This window comes from Haemaphysalis longicornis, unplaced genomic scaffold (genome assembly GCF_048455015.1).
Source record: "Haemaphysalis longicornis isolate Haplotype H1 unplaced genomic scaffold, Haemaphysalis longicornis Haplotype H1 scaffold_33, whole genome shotgun sequence".
Lineage (NCBI taxonomy): Eukaryota > Metazoa > Arthropoda > Arachnida > Ixodida > Ixodidae > Haemaphysalis > Haemaphysalis longicornis.
In genome coordinates this window covers 3080918-3103806 of record NW_027526346.1, presented here as the reverse complement: position 1 = coordinate 3103806, position 22889 = coordinate 3080918, and the positions used below count along the sequence as shown (strand labels likewise).

General features: G+C 51.7%; 1 protein-coding gene across 1 annotated transcript in view; it reads left to right on the top strand.

Annotated features, from left to right (window-relative positions):
• The first annotated feature begins 3191 nt into the window (after positions 1-3191).
• The window catches only part of LOC144177868 (glycogenin-1-like), a 54486-nt gene continuing 34788 nt past the window's right edge, over positions 3192-22889 (top strand). The window contains exon 1 of the mRNA XM_077705447.1: positions 3192-3427. Coding sequence (XP_077561573.1) covers positions 3192-3427 — 236 coding nt within the window. The remainder of the gene's footprint in view (positions 3428-22889) is intronic.

Genomic DNA, 22889 nt, shown 5'->3' with positions numbered 1-22889 from the left:
CTCCTCCATCCGCGCGGACAGAAGAAAGGTTACACAGCTCCGCTGTGAACAAGTTACGATAGACAAACGAACCAATCGGGTTTCATTATGTATTTCCTTGTTTTCTCTCTTCGTCCCAGTCTGTTTAGAGTTCCAACCTTTTTCGGAATTACAGCCATCCAAAACATGGGCGTGCAATGTGTGGAAGGAGAAGTCCACTTTGGAGGAGAAAGCACCAGAGACATTCAAAATAGTCATACGTCCGCGGGCGGTGAAGCCACTCGTGCAGCGATGCCACATCCGATGACGAGGTAGGTGTGTCGTTCGGGGCCGATGAGAGGGGGCATGGAGGAAAGAATACTCAGGAGAGGCCCCTAGCACCCAAATGCATTGCAAAAAGTGTGGAGGAAGTCGCGTGATTTTTCTTGAGCCCATGGACAATGTTGCATGCTTGTTTACAACTGCGGCGGCCAAATTTGGGCGAATAGAACGAACAAATTTTTAAGGCGCTTCGTATGTGGCTGCTCCGCTACGCTTGCAAACCAGCGCAGTCGCTACGACAAACGTTTTTAGATTAGACCAGTTTGAAAACTCTGCCGTCGGAGGCGTCTGCGTTCGCCATCGCGCGAGCATGTTGCTATGACGACGACAAACGCCAATTTGGCAGGCTTAAGAGCTGAAAAATCGTCCTTCTATCTCAAAAACGAAGGCCGTTTTTCGATTGAAACTTTGGGTGAGGGTTAGAATGGGCAAATTGAAGGCGAAATCAACAGCTTAGAAGATGACATCGCACCGAGGAATTAGCGACGAAGCTGTTTTCGCTTCAAAGCGGGAGGGCAGGGCGACGCCATGTTAGTCAAATCAAACCGGAGACAGCAAAGGATGATGGGATAGAGTGCTGGGCTCCGTGGGCTCAAGTCATGGCGAGACTCGGCTTCACAAATGTGACGTCAGGGCCTCTCCTAACCTTTTCTTTCCTCCATGGAGGGGGGGCTTTCTGTGCTGAGGAACTCCTGTTGTGAGCAGTGCCCCTGGCGGCCGCTGCTTACCAGTTGCAATTTTATAAGCTTTGTTTGTTAAATTAATCCTTATTTATTGCCCTAAATAGTCTTATTTCTTTATTTCACAATATAAAGTTTTATAAAACCCGTCAAATAACTCTTTAGTTTTATTTAAAAACTTAGAGGTGGCGCTGGCTGCATCCGGACTTCTTTCGGGAATGCCTGCGCTCCATGCATTTTTGTTTCATCGCAAATGGGGTCCGCGCTCTCGATTGGTTCTTCACCCGCACGAAACACCCCTACCTTCTAGCACACTGTATCCGGGGTGCGGAACTTGAGCCTGTTTTGCGTAAGAGGGGCAATCGCACCGGATGTGGCTTCACACAACAGGCAATTCATGAAGCACCACTTGTGGCATACGGTTGGTGATATTGAGGAAAGAACGCCATGTCTCGCCGGTTGCGGTGTGAAAAATAAGAAGAAGAAGAAGAAGAAGAAGAAGAAGAAGAAGAAGAAGAAGAGGAAGAGGAAGAAGAAGAAGAAGAAGAAGAAGAAGAAGGGAAAGAAGAAGAAGAACAAGGAGAAGAAGGAAAAGAAGAAGAAGGAAAAGAAGAAGATGAAGAAGAAGATGGAGCAGAAGAAGTAGAAGGAAAAGAAGAAGAACAAGAAGAAGAAGAAGAACAAGAAGAAGAAGAAGAAGTAGAAGAAGAAGAAGAAGAAGAAGAAGAAAAGCAACAACAAGAACAAGAAGAAAGAGAAGAAGCAGAAGAAGAAAAAGAAGCAGAAGAAGAAGAAGACGAAGAAGAAGAAGAAGAGGAGGATGAGAAAATTATGATGATGCTGGTGATGATGATGATACCATCAATGCTCATAGCAGGTACCCACAAGCGGGGATTGGCCAGGGCTAATTCACTGCTGGTACTTCGATAGGTCTTTAAAACACTAATTTATTTCCAGAAGGCCACGAAATGAAAGTTCGCTGTTATTAAAACCCCAACTACCCCTCAATTGTTTTTTAGCTATTCAAGCGACCTGTAGTAGAAAGGGGCTGTGTGCACCACTGAGACTGGGTTGTATGAGGTTGAACTACCCGTTTAGTTCAAAAATATCCCCAGTTCTTTTCTCTTCCCTCTTTTCTAAGTAAAGCACCACCACCTCTTTCCCCCTCACTCGAAAATATGGTGCTGTCCTCCCCGGAAAGTCAACAGCGGCTTGTTTTGGCTAACAGCAACTGACTGAATGTTCGCCTAAACAATGAAAACTTTACGAAAATTACAAAACACGTGCAGGTACACAACACTTGAATTACATAACAAAAATAAAATCAAATCAGTTTTACGAAATGTCGCTCAAGGTACGAAAATCTAACCGGTTTTACGTCGCGAGAAATTAGGACAAGCTATTCAGATTGAGCCTTAACAGTAACGTATAAAAAGTATAGAAATGTGCAAAAATTTCGCGCATACCTAAGACAAGTGCACAATGGGCATGGCCACAAGCGATGTTCTTTCAATGCGACGAAATGGGCACTTTTCGTAAAAAGAGAAAGGCAACGCAAGGAAAAACTTATAAAAAAATGTGGTTGATTCATCTGTCATAGGAATCGGTAAAACGCGAAAGTGAAATGTGCAGCGAAATCTGAAGCTGAGAATGATTTGCGGGTCGGAGGCTGTCTTGTGGGTGTGCCCGGTGAGCGACGTCCTGCTGGTCAATCGCTTCGACAAAGGTCTACTGGCGTCATTTCCGTGACGGATATGACGTCAGTGAAATCTTGGTGTATCCCGGCATAAAACAATTTCGGGTAAAAAATATAAAACCTCAAAACGAACAACCCGAAGTATAACGTACACATCGGTACTAAAGATTGCTTCCCCGCAAGAAGACCCTGTCTGCAGGGGTGCACCCTTTACAGGCCGCTTGCTTCGTTTTACTGGCGTCACTTCCGTGAAGGATATGACGTAAGGGAAATCTTGTGGAATCCCGGAATAAAACACTTCCGTGTTAACAAGCATCTTTGCTTTTCGGAATTGCTTTTCAAAATCAAAATTTCCCCGAGTGACCAAAAACGAAAATGCGCGTTTCAACCTCTTTAATATATCCAATGGCCCTGCAGCGGAACCACTGCAAAATGAAGACGATGGTCGATCGAGGGAAAGGTAGAGGGCGAAGACGAAGAAGAAGAGAAGGGCGGCCGCCAGCTGAAGAGGTGCCATGGAGTTTTGCTGCCCGAACCCGCGGGATACGGTGGCCGTGGAGGTACGCCAGTCGTGGGTGACTCTGGCCACCAACGACACGTACGCTTTCGGAGCCCTCGTGCTGGGCTACTCCCTGCGCGACGCCGGCACTGCGTTCAAGTCCACGGTGCTGGTCACTCGGGACGTCGGTGCGGTGATGCGCCACCTCTTGTCTCAGGTCTTCGACGACATACAGCAGGTGACACTTCTAAGGTGAGCGCGCCAACCAAAACGCGGGATAAAATGATGATGTTTATTAAGCGTAAACTGGTCACAGTTAGGAAAAGTTAGGTCAAATTGCTCTGCTAATTCTGTGGACCAGACGGCAGAATAATGTTCAGCTTTACTCTATTGTCCAGACCACATGGTTATGTTGTGTTTTGAACTACTGCTTCCGTGGCGCAGAGGTAGAGTATCGGGTTTCGGCGCTAACGTCCTGGGTTCGAGTCTCACAGTTAGGTCACGCACTGTCTATTCTGTGGACCAGACGACAGAATAATGTTTAGCTTTATTCTGTGGCCCAGACCACATGGTTATGTATGTTTTGAGCTACTGCTTCCGGGGCGCAGGGGTAGAGTCTCGGGTTTTGGCGCTAGCGCTATGGTGAGGCTGAGGGAACAAGCGCCGCCCAAGCAGTCATTAAGCATAACCAAGCGGCCCAGCCATCTGGTCACGTGGTACTGCAGCGGCAAGGCTCCGAGTGGGTGCAGCTGCAACGCCTCTCCGCAGCGGGCCACATGGCGTGACGTCACACCTGCCACACTCCGGCGGCTCAAGGTCATTGTGACGCGATGAATGACCTTGCGAAACAAGGCGCAGTAGAGATTTCGCTCTAATAAGCCGCACAAAGGGGTATTAAAGAGCTGTATACAAGCGCACGCGCAGGTTGACTTGCGCTCAGTTATAAGGAGAAGTCCCGTACGCCCCCCGTGTGCTGCAAGCTTATAGACTTTTCGTAGAAACCAGGTATGGCGTTACTGTACACAACCTTCATAAGATAGAGGCTGATACAAGCGTAGTAAGTTTTCACTCAAAGCTGTTTGCACTAGCCTCCGCAGCGTTAAGGAATGAATAAAAGTTGTTCTTAACTTTGCGGAGTAGATAAAAAATCTTCTCCCTCCAATTTTTCCCGAAATATGAACCCTGAGTTCTCGCCACCCCTATTAATCACATAAGCCTTCCCTAACGTTTACATTGCAGCCCTGGGCACAAGGTATGTAGCTATAGTGTGCATTATACCGGCATCCAATAGGGACCGGTCACTGCTCAGAGGGCGTGACAAAAAAAATACACCTAGCGCCGCCCCGCGGAAGCTTGAGCGAACTTTGGGTCGGTGAGAGCCAGACGGCGGCCGCGCGTTTATATGTTCGACACCTCTCGGTTGTTTGTTCTTGGGGTTCTGCAATTGTTTTTGGAAGGTGTCTCGTGCTCGAAAACTGTTCCGGCAAATAGTTTCCCCATGTCTCAAGTGTTTCTGTGTGTCATGTGTCAGGGCACCCCCGGAGAGGGGATGCACCAACCCCCCCCCCCTCAAAAAAAAAAAGTGGAAGAAAAGAACTAAGGAAGGAGAATTTTGAAGTGCGCGCCAGGAGAGCACCAATGAGCAAGCGGCAGCGCCGAAGCACCGAGGCATCATGGGCAAACATGGCAGCGCACTGGTCATCCAATCGGAGAACGCCGCGCAGGAGACCAGTGGCGTGTTGGCCATATATGGATATGGGAAAGGCAAGCAGCCAATGAGAGTGCGCCAAGGGAAAGCCCAGAGGGGATAAAAGCGGGGCGCACAAAGAGAAGAGGAGGCCAGAAACCGGGAGGCAAGAAACCAGGAGGCGACAGGAGCACGTGAGCTTCGCGGAATGAGCCAGGGGGACGCGGCCAGGCCATCGACCATGTCATCCGAGCCTGGGCGGGAGCGGGCCGACTTCGCATCGGCACCGTCATCCTATGTGCACCACGAACCTGTGTCCTCGTGGCCCCAGCGGCGAACGTCCACGCTCCGTCGACCTTCGTCTCGACGGCACCGAAAGGCTACGTTCGTGCCGTGCCTACCTGGGACCTCCAGCAGCAGCGGCTACCCGGGGGTAGCCACCGAGGAAGCGCGCGTCAAAAGCCGGCATCAAGGACCTCCAGCGGGAGCGGCTACCAGGGGGTAGCCACAGAGGAAGCGCGCGTCAAAAGCCGGCATCAAGGACCTCCAGCGGGAGCGGCTACCAGGGGGTAGCCACAGAGGAAGCGCGCGTCAAAAGCCGGCATCAAGGACCTCCAGCGGGAGCGGCTACCAGGGGGTAGCCACAGAGGAAAGTGTCACGACGCGCGGAGCCCACGCCGTCTAAGGAGTGACCGCGCGCATCGAACGCCGGTAGCGAAGAGAGACGAGGATGACTATCACCGAGTCGTGGCCACGCAACGGGTACGACACGTCAGCGCCGACGACCGGGTAGGCCAGTCCTTTAGGGACACAGTCATAGGACACAACTAGGGAGTTGTGGGAGGAAAGACATTAACTAGAACTGGATGTAATGAGTGCACTTGGACTAATTGTGTAGGACTTTGTTGTAGAGACTTTTGGGTTTTGGTGTGGATTGTATTTTGGATTATTCAGTTGCAGGTTGAACAGTTGGCGGTTTTGTACTATTTATTTCCTGATTGCTTTGATTGAGGGTTTTTGAAGTGTGCATTAAATGTATATTTTGTTAAACACGCCAACGGCCTTCCTGCGTCCATCTCTCTGAGCTGGTAAAGACAACCCCACCATCCCTATTGTTTTTATTGTCACGTGAACCGATAGTGAGGTTGTCTTTAGCAGCTCAGAGAGATGAACACAGGAAAGCCGTTGACATGTTTAACAAAACACACATTTAATGTACACTTAAAAACCCCCAAAAGGAAACCATCTAAGAAACCAATAGTACACACCCGAGAACAACCAAACCTCAAACTCAATATACCGAAATACAATTCAAAGCAAACCCCAAAAGTATCTACAATAAAGTTATACACAACTAGTTCAATTCAGCTGATTACGTCACGTCCTAAGTGGTCTCTCTACCACTACAACTCCTCCCTATGGGACTGGCCTACCCCGGTCGTCGACGCTGACGTGTCGCACCCTTGCGTGGCCGCGACTCGGTGATAGCCGTCCTCGTCTCTCTTCGGTGCCGGCGTTCGATGCGCGCGGTCACTCCTTGGACGGCGTGGGCTCCGCGCGTCCTGACTCTTTCCTCTGTGGCACTGGCTACCCCCTGGTAGCCGCTCCCGCTGGAGGTCCTTGATGCCGGCTTTTGACGCGCGCTTCCTCGGTGGCTACCCCCGGGTAGCCGCTGCCGCTGGAGGTCCCAGGTAGTCTCGGCACGAACGTAGCCTTTCGGGGCCGTCGAGACGAAGGTCGACGGAGCGTGGACGTTGGCCGCTCGTGCCCGACCGATGCCGCTGGGGCCACGAAGACACAGGTTCGTGGTGCACCTAGGATGACGGTGCCGATGCGAAGTCAGCCCGCTCCCGCCCATGCTCGGATGGCGTGGTCAATGGCCTGGCCGCGTCCCCCTGGCTCGTTCGTTGAAGCTCACGTGCTCCTGCCGCCTCCTGGTTTCTTGCCTCCCGGTTTCTGGCCTCCTCTTCTCTTTGTGCGCCCCGCTTTTATTCCCTCTGGGCTTTCCCTTGGCGCACTCTCATTGGCTGCTTGCCTTTCCCATATCCATATATGGCCAACACGCCACTGGTCTCCTGCGCGGCTTTTCTCCGATTGGATGACCAGGGCGCTGCCATGTTTGCCCATGATGCCTCCGTGCTTCGGCGCTGGCGCTTGCTCATTGGTGCTCTCCTGGCGCGCACTTCAAAATTCTCCTTCCTTAGTTCTTTTCTTCCACTTTTTTTTTGTGGGGGGGGGGTTGGTGCATCCCCTCTCCGGGGGTGCCCTGACACATGACACTCTGCAGTTTCGGGAGAATTACAGCGCTGCACTACTTGTTTCGGCCTCGCGTGCGCGAGAAGGCACGGAAATTGTACATTGCCGGGTGTTGTGTCGTGGGCGACGGCGAGCGGCCTCGGCAGCGACGGGAGCGAAGGCCGGCCGCCGGGCCCACCCACAAGCCCAAGAAGAAAGAGTGCGGCCTGCTCGCACCAAGACCAGAGCCCAAAGAGAACGTTTATTGTTCGACAAGACGACACCTAGACGCATACGCACGTGACCCGTCACGTGCGACCACAGCAACGACATCTAGTTACAATTAACACAACCAAGCGCCCACAGTGAGCGGGCGCTCCACTAGAGGGCGCCACTACACCACATCATCTTCCCGTGCAAAAGAAGTTCGCACACTCTGCGAAATACGCCACTACACCACATCATCTTCCCGTGCAAAAGAAGTTCGCACACTCTGCGAAATACGCCACTACACCACATCATCTTCCCGTGCAAAAGAAGTTCGCACACTCTGCGAAATACATACAGCATCTTAAATGCACACTGCACATCATTCTCCCGCGCTTTGAAGAATGTCTGCATCTTCCTTTCACTTGACTCACACAACAGGCTATCAGTCGCTCACGACAGTTCTATAAGTCCCAAAAAAAAAACCCGTCCAAAAAACATTTTCGCTCACGACAGTTCTCTAAAGTCCCAAAAAAAAAAAAACCCGTCCAAAACACTTTCAATGATGATATACGATTCAACACAGACATGACACGTTCAACATGACGCAAAGCATGAACCGTACGTATACCCCTTACTGCACATATTCGCGAAGCCACTGAGGCTGCTTAGTCTTACGGCGCGGACGCGTAGACGTTGAACTTGCATTATTTGACAATCCAGAAACCCCCTCATTTTCCCTTGTGTTGTCTACATGGCTATTTGGATCTGTTTGTTCACTATTTTCTTCCTGACATTCTAATGGTTCCCGAGGGACAATGGATTCAGACCTTGCACTGGTAGAGACCTCCGACAGATCAGGGTCTGTCTGAACACTGGGGCTTGTCCCTTCTGACCCTTTGCAATACTCGATGTCAAAATTGTAGTACAGCAGACGAGCTGACCACCGTGAAATCCTTAAAGGTCTCCGACCTGAGTCTCCTGCGGCTAACAAAGCAACTACAGCCTGATGGTCAGTTCTAAGTGTGAACCGTCTGCCCCAAAGAAAAATGTGCCACTTTTCGCACGCGAACAAACAAGCCAGCGCTTCGCGCTCTCCCACAGAGTATTTTCTCTCAGTCTCCGACAAAGTTCTAGATGCAAAGGCTATGGTTTCAAGCCGAGAACCATACCGCTGCTGTAGTACCGCGCCAATTCCCACATCAGATGCGTCGGTAGTTACTACTACAGGCAAGTCAGGATTAAAGACCTTCACAACCGGAGAACATGTGAGGCACGCTTTCAACTGATCGAAACTGCGCTGAGCATCATCAGACCAACAAAACGTCTGACCCTTCCTGAGCATGAGGCGAAGTGGTTCAACTATCTCTGCATAGTTCTTTATGAACTTAGCATAGTATCCTGCAAGACCTAAAAATGATTGCAGTGACTTGAGGTCCGTAGGAGCGGGAGCATGAACTATAGCTTTTACTTTGCTCTCCAAAGGTGAGATGCCCTCAGCCGAAATCTTGTGACCCAAAAAATCAAGTTCCCTGACCGAAAAAAGACATTTGTCGTTCAACTTCATGCCACTGTTTGCTATACATGTTAAGACTTCAACCAGGCTCGCGTCATGCTCAGCTTGAGTCTTTCCCCACACAAGAATATCATCAAGATAGCAAACAACATTTCTGCAATTTTTTAAGATCTGAGACATCATTTTTTGAAAAACCGCAGGCGCCGACGCCAGACCAAAACACACCCTCTTAAACCTGAATAAACCTTCATGAGTCACGAAAGTAGTTAAGTCCCTACTGCCCTCTTCCAGCAACAACTGATGATAAGCCGACGCCAAGTCAAGCTTAGAAAAACAAACAGCACCATGAAACATCTGCAACAGCTCTTCAACATGCGGTAAAGGATACCCATCAATGATAATTGCCTTATTCGGTTCCCGGAGGTCCACACACAGCCGAATGTCCCCGTTCTTTTTCCGGACGACGACGAGTGGCGAAACCCACTCTGAGGCGTCGACACGCTCAATGACATCATTGTCCTCGAGGCGTCGCAGCTCGCTGGACACTGGATCACGGAGAGCAAGAGGCAATATTCGTAGCTTAGATGCAACTGGAGTCACACCTGGCCGCCGTTGGATCTTATGCGAGACGTCCTTGACAAGACCCAACTCGCCGTTGAAGAGATGTTCGAAACCCGGGGGCACGTTCACGGGACACTGCACTGCACACACCGATGCTAGTCGACACGTAAGAGACGCACCGTCGATCTGAATGCCCAGTTGCTGGATGGCGTCGAGCCCCAAAAGAGATGTCCCTTTGTCGGTGACGTAGAATGTGACGGAGCAAGACCGTTGCAAGACTTGAACAGGAGCTTGGAATGAGCCGCGGATGCCGATACGTTGTTTGGAAAAATTCCACAAGTTGACGGAAGCCTTGGACAGCGCATGCTGTTTACTGAAGTGACGCTTGAAATCTTCGACAGTCATCAACGACACGGATGCTCCGGTATCGACTAAGAGTTGCATGGTCACTCCGCTGACTTCGGCTTGAACGACTAAGTCCTTTCTTGGAGGATTGTTGACGCTGACTTCCGCTTGGACGACTAAGTCCTTTCTAGAAGAAGTGCTGACTGTTAAGACGGAAGATCTTGCGGGTGCGTTGATCTCCGTGGATGCTGGATGCTCTACAGGTTCCGGTGCCGAAGCGGATCCCGTAGCTTCCTTCGAAGAAACTCGATGCACTGGTGCCGGCTTACGGCACATCGATGCGAAATGTCCCCACTTATTACAAGAGTTGCAGCGCCGATTTCGGGCTGGACAATTTTGAAATGCTGAATTATGCCATTTATTTCCGCATCGTTCGCACAACTGAAGCTTGCCTGCAAACTTCTGCTGAACTGTACCGCGGAACTCTACAGTTGACTGCGGATGGAAACGTCCATCTTGGAGGCCACCATCTTGTCTTCCCGAACCCGGTGGAATGACGTCACGGCCTCCCCGGCTGGCCAGGCCATCTTGAATTCCTGTGCCGCCATCTTGAGCGCGCCGGCCTCCCCGGCGGCCCATGCCATCTTGATTCTCCACGCCGCCATCTTGAGCGCGGCGGCTTCTCCGACTGTCATCTTCCGCGACGCCACCTTCTCCTCGTCGACCTACTGCTTGTACTTGATGATGCGAACCGAAGGCTTGGTTCGCCAATGACAAAGATTCAAAACTCCGACCAATCTCTTCAGCTTTCTCCAAAGACAACCTTTCGCCATGTGCGAGCAGCTTTTCTCTAACCTGGGGGTTAGACGTTCCATGTATGATTTGATCTCGGACGCGCTCCGCGTACGTCAGCCCGAACTTGCAACGTACGGCTTTCTCCTTTAGAGCGGTCACGTATTCTAAAAAACTTTCCCCCCGAAATTGACGACGGCTTGTGAACTCATGTCGTTCAACAAGCGTATTTGTGGACGCAGCGAAGAGCCGGTCCAGCTGCTCCAAAAGTTGGTCGAATTTCGAAATGGCCGGAGCCGAGGATGCGGTCACACTACAGTCGGTCGCGGAGTCGGTCACGATAGGGCTGGTTACATGAGCGTCGGTCACGTTACTGGCGGCGTCCCTCCTTGCTTCGTTCTGCTCCGCCTCAGCAAAATACCTTCGTTGCCCCTCCCTACCCAAAACACTGACGAGCGCCGACGCGCGTCGTCCGTCATTCCAGTCGCTGCCGCCAGCCGCCTCGAGATGGGCCTGAAACAATTTTTTCCAGTTATGCCACGGAATCGGAGGCGGCCCCGGCAATTCGAGGAAAACGGGCAGGTTATCGAAGAGGCCCATGCTGCCAAGCAGGAAGGAGAGAGATGCAGGAGCAGAAGCAGAAGAACGAAGTAGGGCGAGGCCTAAACGACGGTTCGACAAGCGTCAGCACAAAGAACGCTAGGCCTCGCGACGCCAGACGCGCCGGACAGTCACACTCGAGCGAGGTCAAACGCACTCACGTTTTCATTCTGCCGGACCCGTCGACGACGTCGTCGCAGCAGACGAAAATGATCCCATCCTCGTCGCCAAAAAGATGTTGTGTCGTGGGCGACGGCGAGCGGCCTCGGCGGCGACGGGAGCGAAGGCTCAGCGCGCCGGGCCCACGCACAAGCCCAAGAAGAACGAGTGCGGCCTGCTCGCACCAAGACCAGAGCCCAAAGAGAACGTTTATTGTTCGACAAGACGACACCTAGACGCATACGCACGTGACCCGTCACGTGCGACCACAGCAACGACATCTAGTTACAATTAACACAACCAAGCGCCCACAGTGAGCGGGCGCTCCACTAGAGGGCGCCACTACACCACACCGGGCACGCGTACGCCGTGAAAGACATTGATGTGACAAACATCGTTGCGAAGTGCCATCCTCAGCAAGGGAAGCATATCTACAGCGCTTCTCTCCAAGTCAGTACCAATTTTTTCGCGTATCACGGCCTAATAAAGTGACTCCAGCGTATAGCCGGTATTCAATAGCGTGGAATGCATGCAGGCAACCGTGCGAGTGCGGCGCAATATCTGTGACCAAGCGTCTGTGGCCAAGGTGACGTTGTGCGCCCGGCCACCAGATCAGGCACCCCTCTTCTCCTCCATGGCTTCATGGCGGCCAGGAGGCCGCGGGCCGCGAGTGACCTTGAGTTCCCGTGCAAGACGTGTGCGAGTGATTCGATAGTCAGTTGCGCCGCGACAGCGTTGGTTACGCGAAAAGTCACGATTCCACTCATGAGTGTGACAACCTTATCTGCAATTCAACCCCAGCCACCGCGCACACCTACGAGCGAGTGTGAGTTGGTCGTAGCACAAAGGTTGCAACGTGAGCGCGTGAGCGCAGTGGTCCGTTTGACAGCAGGAACTGCATCATTACCAAACTGTTGCCCTCTGAACGCAAAATAATACCTCTACGCCTAGTGCTGTTGAGTGCAGCACCGTACGATCTACCTATCGCCAGACGCGTATTGGCCTCGAGGACATACCGTGGCGCCACCTACGAGTGACGTCACTTGTAGGACGCCGGGTCGTGTTGTCGTCTGCTACAACACATTTCCTGTGCGTATGCGGAAGCGCGTTTTTTTGTGGTGGCCACCGTCTTCCCCCTCCTTGTGGATTTGGTGCAAATTACCAAAAACGTTGTCTGCAGACCGAATAATTCGGGCAAGCAATCAGCGACTCCCTTGTTCCCCGCGACACCGCCGCGTTTAGGTAGTTGCTACCATCGCGACACACAGCTCGTACGCAGCGAGCTAACTCCATGGACGATGAAACTGATGCCGAGAAAAGTACGCTGTAAATTCATCATGAAATACTTGTGACGGGGCATGTATGAGACTGTGTGTGCAAGCTTGAAAGACCTTGTAACAGCGACGGAAACGCGTCGCTCACTTGTGATCGCACCGCGCGAACTGCTCGCATTGCCTGGTAAATGAATGACTACGCGAGCATGGTGATCTGATTGCTTTGCCGCACATGCTTAAAAGTGTTGTTATGGTCTGCAGTTTGGCTTAATCAGTGCCTATTTCCCCTACAATGTTTTTATAGTTATGCCCGGATTATATTAACGATCACTGCCGTAGCCTGTACTCCGCGCGGCTGATGTTTACTTTTCGCGACAACTTGTCCGCAAGATATGAACGGTATGAACGCGAGTTTTTAACACCTTCGAGCGGGCTTGGACATGACTATATTTAGTTTTCATTAGGAGTTCGGCGTGGGAATTTATAATTGAAACGTGGACTTTTGTCTGTTTACAGAAAACCAGCCTTTCTCAAGCATCAATTTTGAAACTCACGACTGCTCACAGAAAGCGAGGCTGTGTACGAGGGGAAACATGTCGTTAGGGATTTGGGGTAATGGGGAGATTTAGAATAGGAGAACCGAGCGTTGGGGGCCCCCAAGAAGTTAGGGGAATAACCCAAACGGAACACGCGCGCGCGCGACGGGAGGGTCTTCTCGGCCTCCTCGGCCGGTCGGCGTAAATCGCGGCAGATATTTGAGCATCGCTTTGAAAACCACAGCTGATGACGCTACCTAGCACAAGTTTTCATCACACTAACATCCACTTTCACCAATCTGGAGCTTTTTTTCCACGACTCGTGTGATTTAAAAAAAAAGCAGCGACAAGTTGTTACTGCCGCGTCGGTTCGAGCCGCAACGTCGGCCGTGCGGGCACGCTCGGCGGGTGCTTGCGCTTCTGCGAGAAGTAAACGTTTCAAGATTTCCTGGTTTTTACATTAATTGCAAACACGTGAAATCTAGATACTTAACTCGGCTATCGTCGCAGTCCACATTGTTTATCGGTGAAACAAGCCGCTGCTTACGCTTCGTCGCATACGTGTTTCACCACCACGCTCATGTTTGCGGATAATGTGCCACAGTTGATGCGGTTATAAAGTCCCCATGAGGTCAAACTGCGCTTGACGCACTGAGAATTGACTTGAAACGGGGGAAGTTAACACGAAAATACTTTTAGAACGCGCTTCCTAAATGAATTGTCACTCGCAGCAAGCCAAGTACGCAGCAAGGCAGGAACGGTGATCCTACAAGTGACGTCAAAACGATCGCAGCGCCGGCCTCTCCAGTGGTGGGCCTCGCGGCCAATACGGAGTAGCCGCTGCAGATCGGCTGATTGCCAGCCGCCGCGCTCTAACGTCAGACGTGAGTTTTTTTGCTGGGTGTGAGACATTTAGCGCACGTGCGCTAAACGGCTGGTCGTGACATCCACGAACCCAAAGTTGCTAAGCGGCGGCGAGAGGCGGCGCTGCAGTCGCGGGCAAACTTCAGTGTCCGATGCCTATAGAAACGCTGCGAATAATTTCTGCCGGCAGTCAACTGTGGTTGGCTAAGCAAGGAACATCCTTGAAACAAATACTATGCGAAAACGTTTGGTTGGGTCAGGTCACGATTATGGTAGGTTAGGTTCGATTAGGTAAGCTCGGTTTTGTTAGGTTACGTCGCGTTAGGCCCCGTTATGTTACTCCTGACCTTCACTTTCGTCACGCTGGAGATGTGCCGTGAGATTTAAACATTTCCAGGGGAAATATCACGTGGTTTTACAAGCCCATGAGGGGCGAATGTCGTTAAAATTATGCCTCGTTATTTCTCCTGGCTTCCGGAGAGTAAGTAGCAGCTCGGAATAGTGGCGTGTAAGCCACGCTGCGGGTCACGTCAGCTGCTGCGTTCTCGTATTCTGAGCATCACTCCTCGTATTGTTTGCGGGGTTTTGGCCAAGGTTTAGGGGTCCTTGGCAACATATTTCTCTGTGACCTTGTAGTTTTTAGAAGTCTAGTTTTTAGAAGTCTAGAACACCCACCAGATCGTGTCCTTCTGGCACCGATACCTGTCCCAACGACGCCTTCGGGTCGGCAGCGATGCGTCGCAAAACAGCACAACGGCTTTGGTGAGCGACTGCCTGGCCGCTATATCATACCCAGCAATTATAAAGAACTCGGAGGTCGTCTCAGAAGAGAGCTGCTCAAGGTGTTCGTAACACGGCCACCGCCGAAGCCACCTGGGCAATCAGACGTCTTGGGCGACTGCGCTGTGCTTCGTCCTGCTTGCTCTGACTGCTTCGCTCATCGTGGTGGCCGTGTCGCTGACTGTCTACAGCATCCAGCCGGCCTCCAGAGTATTTGCAAATAATGCAGAATGTGAGACCACGCCTCCTGAAGCCGATACCGGCAGTTCGATCATAATTGCAGCCCGAGAATTCAACACTGGACAGCGCTCATCTCCCGGAGCGTTGGGCCACAACTCGAACGAGTCGGACGCATGCGTTCGGAAACCGCGAAGGCCGTAGCGCGCCATGAAGTCAAGACAAGGCCTTGACAACGGCGACGCGAGGCAGGTGCAATACCGGCCACGAAGAGGTAAGCGAAGGGAAGCTGATGTGTGGCGCCGTCTACTACTCGTATTGTACTCGGGCCACACAAAAATTCTACTACGACCACTGGGAAAAAACTTGCACCGCCTCTAGGGGAAGCAACGCTTGCCTTTGTCTCAAGGCTCCAATAGGTTCCCGTCCAAGATGACGAGTGAGCGTAGCTGCATCCTTAACGAACGTCGTTCGCCTAGATGCACGGATTCGACTACGTTTTCCAACTGCATGCGGCCAGACTGCAAAGGAAGCTCTCTGTGGTTCTTCAACGGACGCTATTGCTGCATGTGGGACTTTCCTGTGGGCAACCCTCGCGCACCGACGGGAAGGTCCTCTTTCACACGTCCAGGCAGTGCGAAAAGAAGTGCGGCAGTGGCACCAGGCGCGCCGTGCAACCACGGCCTTCGCATTTCGCGTGCAGAATGCCCCGCCCAGATAGGTGCCGCCCGCACGAAGTCCGGTACTCGTACTTCGCAGTCAAGTCTGCCACCCGCACTCGGTGCCTACCGGTATCGGCACCAGCTTTGGCCAGGCGCCGGTGCCTCTCCGGCGCCAATCGATTGTCAACGATGGCCTTCTGCGACAGGATGTGCGTCCACAAAATTCACCATTCTCCGGGCCAGTATGACGGCGATGACGTCTAAGGAATTCTTCTCATGTAACCAAACACTATCAACGTTGACGGTATCCCGCGTACTTAATTCTCGGTCATTTGGGGTGCATCGTGCATTTCGTTACATGCCCTTGATCGTTGCTGGTACCCTCCCCAAAACAATAAGATTCCAGCTGTTTGCACGTCGTCGCCTTCTGTACCTGCACCGTGAACCTAGAGCCACTAAATAACGTGAATTATATGTCTAGAAGGCCATGGCCTACATTGTACCGATGTGGAACAGGTCTAACGGACATGTCCAGCTTTCCGGCTCATGGCCAGTAGTTCTGGCTTTGGCCACCACGTGCCGCATTGACTTAAGTTTTTTAAAATTCCCGGCTTCAGCGTCAACTTTTGTATATCAAGCATAAATGTAGAGAGAAAAGGGCCGTCTTCTTCGTGGCAACGCTATAGTCGAGCCCCGCTCAGCCGACTGCGAAGGATAATTAGTAGCCGTTACACGGCGTCTCGATAGCGAATCGTGGGTAGTGATGAATTGTTGTCTGTACGAAGACGGTTGCTTTGGTGGTCGAACTTTTTCCATGTTTTTTTTTTTTTTTTTTTTTTTCACGAGTTAAAGCGAGAGGACACACTAGAGCCAACCTCGCATAGAATATGCGGGCAAACGTTAAAGGGCCCCAGCTTGCCTGATACTGGGTTGAGCCTAGTTGAATCGGGCTGTTCCCTCTTGCTCTCTATGAACTAAGCATGACGTTTGGCCTTTTGAGAGGAAGATGCTTTTTGCTGTCCAACTTGCTACATGTCGCGGGCACAGTCGCGGGGCGCCGGTTAGACCACGGCAAACACTTTCTAAGGCCCACTACGCGCTACCTCAGTTGTCTTGTATATATGCTGTATATATTCCTGTACATAAAGAGTACATAATTTGGCCATACAGTTTGCCACGTCCCTCACGGCGTCACGAGACACGGCGGCGCGTTCCTGGAGGAGGAAAAGTCCTGAAATTTACTATTATGTATACACGATGCCGGATATACGATGAATATGGGTCTTGTCCCACTCGACACAAGGCCACTCGTCCTACGCCAACTCGTCATAGGTAAACTGGTCGGTAATATAAGCTTCTCATGGGGCATTTTGCACGAGGAACAATTGTGTTTCGGGAATTGTCAGCACACGGAAAACTCTCATTAAGAGCTTGTTTTCAATAGTTAAAACATTGTTTGCGCCTGCTATCTCCTTTATAAAAAAGAGGTAAATGCGTGTGTGCATAGCTTTTGACGTTGGAAGTTAGGCTGAATATACCGTCACACCTTATTAGGGATATTGAAATAACTGGATTCAAGTTTTTATTATGGCACAGAAAAGTTAAGAAATGATGGTACAGATGACGCAGTAAACAAGTTGAACGTGAAATTAACAAAGCTGTTTATTCCTCTCGGTTAATACGTCAAGAGAGTGAGTGAGTGAGTGAAAACTTTATTGCATAACAGCCAGTAATCCTAGACGTCGGCCAAGAGCCCTTGGGCTCTAGCAGCGTCTTCGGCCAGCTGAATGGCCCAGACTTGATCAGCTGGGTCGGAGCTGAGCAATACGGTCTCCCATTGCTCTACAGTAGCGATGTTGCGACCTAACGTTGTCGCCTGTGGACAAGCCCACAGCATGTGGGCTAAGTCTGCCCTGTCCTTACACCGGTGGCACTTGTCAGAATATTGCCCAGGGTAACAGTGACTGTACGCAACCGGGTTGGGATACGAGTTGGTCTGTAGAAGTCTCCAAGCCACGGATTGCCATTTACTGAGGGTAGGATGAGCCGGGGGGAAGCGGGTCCGCTCTAGCCTGTAATGATTAGTTATGTCTCTGTAGGACACAAGGCGATCCCTACCCGAACAGCGAAGTGAATGAGCGTTGTTGTCGTCACCAGCTCGGTCAGAAAATCCTCGAGCGGCGTCGTGCGCGCATTCATTCCCAGCCAGGCCAGAGTGTGCAGGTGCCCATATTAGACATATCTTGCCCGAACGCTGAATGTTGTTGAGCCCAATCCTTAGAATTGCAGATGCATCTGGGGAGATGCGCCCCCTTGCGTAATTTGTAATAGCAGACTTTGAGTCGCTCACCACGTATTTGATTTTTGCGGATGCCGTCATTGCCAGGGCAATGCCCGCCTCTTCGCCCACCTCCAACTCAGAAGCGAATGTTCCGCGCAATATTGCGAAGCGTGTTGACTGGGGCTCCGCTGAGGGTCACAAGGGTTGATTTGGTTCTTGTTGACGTAATTTGAGCGTACCCTATTCTTCCTGGCACTTTCCAGTGAGGGATTTTTTTTTTACAATGTCGCGGAGCAACAAATACAAGCACCAAAAAATTAATGAAGTGCACACTAACGCGTAAGATTTGAAGGTCGCACAGCTGTACGCAACCTTTAGGACCATCAAAACGGTTCAAGTCCACGATTGCAGGGGATCTGCTTCTTCTTCGCTGCCTCAACGACCTTTACTCCATTCTCGTTGCTATAACTGTGAGCTCCGTTCAGTTTTTTTTTTTTTGAAGTGTTGCCACCATTACGGTGAACACTGGAGTTTTTTTTTTTGCCAATCTTTGCCGATACTTGGTTTGATAAACGTGCGCCGGGGACGCTGGGCAGTAGCCGCGAGGCACGCGCTCACCAGGCCTCGGCATATTTTTTTTTTAACGGTCGGATGTTCGCAGCGAGGACGCGCTCACGTGCGCTCGGTATTTTTTTATTTGTCGGGGATTTTCGGACGCCGCCACCCATGGATTGCACGTCAGCATCTCTGTTAAAAAGACACTCTGCCAGGTGGACATATTTTATGAACGCGAATTTCCATTGCGGACTTCCTCTGGTATCAGCCCCGCTTCCAGACACACGTGCCGGACGCAACTGAATTCTTCCCCTCCTCCCCCCCCCCCCCCCCCCCCCCCGTGTCTAATGGGGAGTGCTTATTTATTTATCAATACTGCAAGGCTTGTCAGACTCTTACAGGAAGTGGGTGCTCGCGGCGCGCTGCATGCATGAATACAAAAATTGGTACAATGCGCATGGGTAAAACAGCAGGCGCATTGCGTGTAGCTACTTACTCAACGGTAAAATAAAAAAAACCCATCACAAGTCGACCACGTCACTGCCAAAGCACGCAAAAAAATATATGCGCTTTCTAAGCTGTGCAGTTTAGTTACCACATAGCTGAAGGAAAAATAAGTAATAATAACATTTTACAGACTATTTTAACACAGATAACACAGTAAGACACTTCTAAACGCTACACATCATCTGGTAAAACAAGGCGATAAAGTGTAAAATAAAAGCATGCACGCACGAACAGGTGACAACGTGCTTTCCTTGTAATATCGGCTGTATTAGGCGCGAAAACGGGATGAAAGAATGTACAGGTGCTGTCATAAGTAATTGGAACAAGGATTTGCGAATATCACAAACCAGGTGTCTTACTCGCTTTAGATGCAAAGCATCTCTTAGATGTCTTACTCTACAGGACGCTTTTAGATGCAAAGCATCTCTTGCTCTCGGCTCCGTCGTCCGTTAGAACCGTGCAAATACGGTATTCTGCTCCTCGCGACCCGCCTACTCAGCCCGACGAACGAGCCAACCTACCCACCCTGCCTCCGGGTTGACTGGACTCACTGCAACGGCTCTCCTACCCAACCCGTCCGCTTATACATGGGGGGTAGAGGGGGGGGGGGGAGGTTGAGTCCAAAAAACCTGTTTATTTCGATTCTACGTGCCCTCGTCGGGTCAATGTAAACGGGGCTCTAATCGGCAGCCAACAATGTCATTCTGCTTATAACGTTACTGCGGGCAGGTCGTGGGATGATGATGATGATGACGACGATGATGACTCCGGACATGCAGTCGTTGCAAGAAGATTCCAGTCACCCGTGCACGTGGCTGTGCCGCGGAACGGTACAGCGTCGAACGTCGGCGCTGGCTTGACATTCGGCTATAGTTCAATTTTACAATGCTTGGGGGTGGAAATACTAATGCGTTCTATCCAGTACTTAACGCTGCAACCAATTTTCGCGCGTCAGTTTCACTTGATGTGAATAAAACAAAAAACAAAAATTCGATATGCATGCAGACGCAATCGTGTTGCGCTATCAGCAAAGACGCGTATAATCAACGCATGACAGCAGCGTCGGCGAGTGTGAAGAAAGACCGCAATGTGTTCCCCGTAATCGCCGCTACTGGCGCTTTTTTTTTTTTGCGTTGGAAAAAGAAACCTGCAACAAACGACAAGAAAGAAGAGTGTCCGGCACTGCACGCGTACAGTCGCGTGCGATTTGAAGGTAATCGCGCGAGCTTCGACCGATAAAGGCAATAACGCCCCCGCGCGGCCTTTTTCGGAGCGACTGGGACCTAGTTTATGCTTCTCCTCTCTCTCGGTCGCTGTTCCATCAAGCAGTGATCACTCCCGCGGCTAGTAAACCACCCTTTCCGCTTTGTGGTGATCTTGTGTGGTTGCAATCACGTGTGCGTTTTTTTCTTGGTTATCGCGAGCAACGATAGCACCCGTTGTTATAAATGTCCAGTATTTCGGGAGAATGCGTTTCTGCGCACCTTTTCGAGAACTGCTGTAAAATACCACGATTGCGACGTCGTCGCTGCGTGCGCGATAAAAAAAGAGGAAGGGGTTATTGATTTTGCTGCTGAAGTGATGGCTGCTGGAATAAACAGCGACCGAGGGAGAGAAGAATGCGTAAACCAGGAACCAGGCAGAGTAAAACAAGCCTCGTGGGGGCGTTATCGTCGTGGTCGGTCGACGCTCGCGCGATTACCTTCAAATCGCACGCGACTGTACCACGTATAAATTGTGCTCTCCTGCAAAGAAGAGCTAGTTCTGCGACGCCCACTACAGCCACCGCTTTGGTTGCCGCTGCGTATCCTGCACCCATCACCGCGAAGATGCCTCCGAAGCGGCAACACCTTGTAAAAGCCCACAAAGCCACGCCGAGACCAACATATGGACGTACGGCTATTCGTCCCTTGGATCGCCCTGGACGAGGAGAGCCTGCACCCGCACCCGTGGCACCGGCCTCTACCACGGGAGCTTCAGGTCCATCGGGCCCGCAAGCTGCCCCTGAGGATGCCGCTCTCCCCTCGACCAGCGGATGTCCCCGAAGAGGCCGCACAGCAACGCCCCTGCCCACACGTGGACGCGTGGCCCTGCGGCGTCCCTTCGGCCGTCTTGGGGCCGAATACTCCTCACCCGTCCCAGCGGCGTTGACTCGGAGAACCGCGGCAGTGAGAGGACTACGTCGTCGGCAAGCAGCGCCTGTGGACGCTGCGGAGGCGTCAACCACCGGAGGCCTCTCAAGACCGTCCACCGACAGCTCGCCCACCACGAGCACCTCCTGGGGTACGACGTGGGCCGAGGTGGAAACCCCGAGGCGCGCGTCGGGCGAGGCGGACGACGTAGACGAACCGGAGGGCACCCTCCTCTGGTCAGCCAGCTCTGACGTCGTAGTGAGGGACGCGCTGCCGGTCTCCCCAGCGCCACTTTCGCCGGTCTTGGACGGTCCCTTCAATTCGACCATGGTCGAAGGCGGGGTGCCCGTCAAGGACATGCCCCCGCACCTCGTTTCATTCGGGCCGGCTTCGACCGCGGAGACGGTACGCCTCGCGGGAGGACCTGAACCCCCGCCACTAGAAGAGGACGCAGCGCCTTCCCAGCTCGTCTTCCCCAACGAGGTCCCGCCGTGTCCGCTCGGGCTCATGTGGGAAATGCAGCTGAAACAGATGCGCGAGGCTGGAGTCACCTGCAGCTGGGATCTGCCCTCGTGAAATTGTGCAGTGCATTTTAATTTTAATTTCACCTTCGTGTGTGTTTAATTTTTCTTGGCTGCTGTGGTTTTTAACTTTTTAATAAACGTTCTGGCCCCTATCATTACGGGTCTCTGTTACTGTCGTTTATAGATATCTTTTTTTCGAATTGATGGTGTGAGGCGAAAAAAATGGGTATGATCCATGTTTACATTATCCTCGTGCTTTCTGGATTGCCGACGCGAACTTGTCGCCTCTTTACAGAAATGATTGGCGCTCCAAAAGTCGATGAACGTTTCAATTGCGCTTTCTTCCCCCTGTTTCAACATTACATGACCCTCCCAGAACCATTTTTTTGTGGCATGAAGAGGCCAACCGGTAATACTCCGGTGCCCACAAACGGTCGTAACACGTAGCGGTGAACAAAACACGTGCTATAGAAACCACACTTCCGTCGGCTCAACGAGCCATAGGACAAAGAATGACGGGAGTAAACGAGTGAAGGGGGAGGAAACGCGAGCTTACGAGATTAGGTAACAAGCTCGAGTAGAGGACATAATTCAAGTTAAAAAAAAATTCCCGCGCCTTTCCGCGAGGGGAACACGAGTAAATGCAGAGCAGTGGGGCCTCAGTACTGATTGAAGGCAGTGTTGCTTCCATCGCTTCTTCCGCGATGCTGGAGTAGCAGACACGAGTAAACGTGGGCACGAGCGTCAACCAAGGAAGGAAGGAGCAACGCAGTGACTGAAACACGAGCGACCGCTAGCCGCTATATTTGCAGCGCGCGCAGTAGAGGGAGAGCAGTACGTGGGGGGGGGGGGGGGGGGAGGGCGCGCATGCGCAAGCAGCGCGCGCCCTTCTACGCCCCACCGCGCTGCTATCACGCACCTGTTACGCCGAGACCGCGACGGAGCGAACGGGCTGACTACGACGCATGCGCGCGCCAGCTGCTGTTGAGAGAGAGGAGGGAAGGAGAGGCGCACCTGCTGCGGACGCGAAACTGTTGACACCGTCCGACGCAGGAACAGGCGAGGCTAAGAAATGCTCTGCATTTAAAAAAAGCAATAGACAGCTGGGCTGGCCACCTAGTTAGATGGCTTGACAACCGGGGTATCAGTGTGGATACCGAGAGACGGTACTAGAAGGGGAAGGCTAATACCTAGGTGGAGGAACGACATACGGAAATTCGAAGGCAGGGAATGGGCTCGGGAAGCGCTGGACAGGAGCGTCTGGAGGTCAATGCGAGAGAGAAAGATAGAATACATTTCATTGAGCATTTCCTTAGGTCA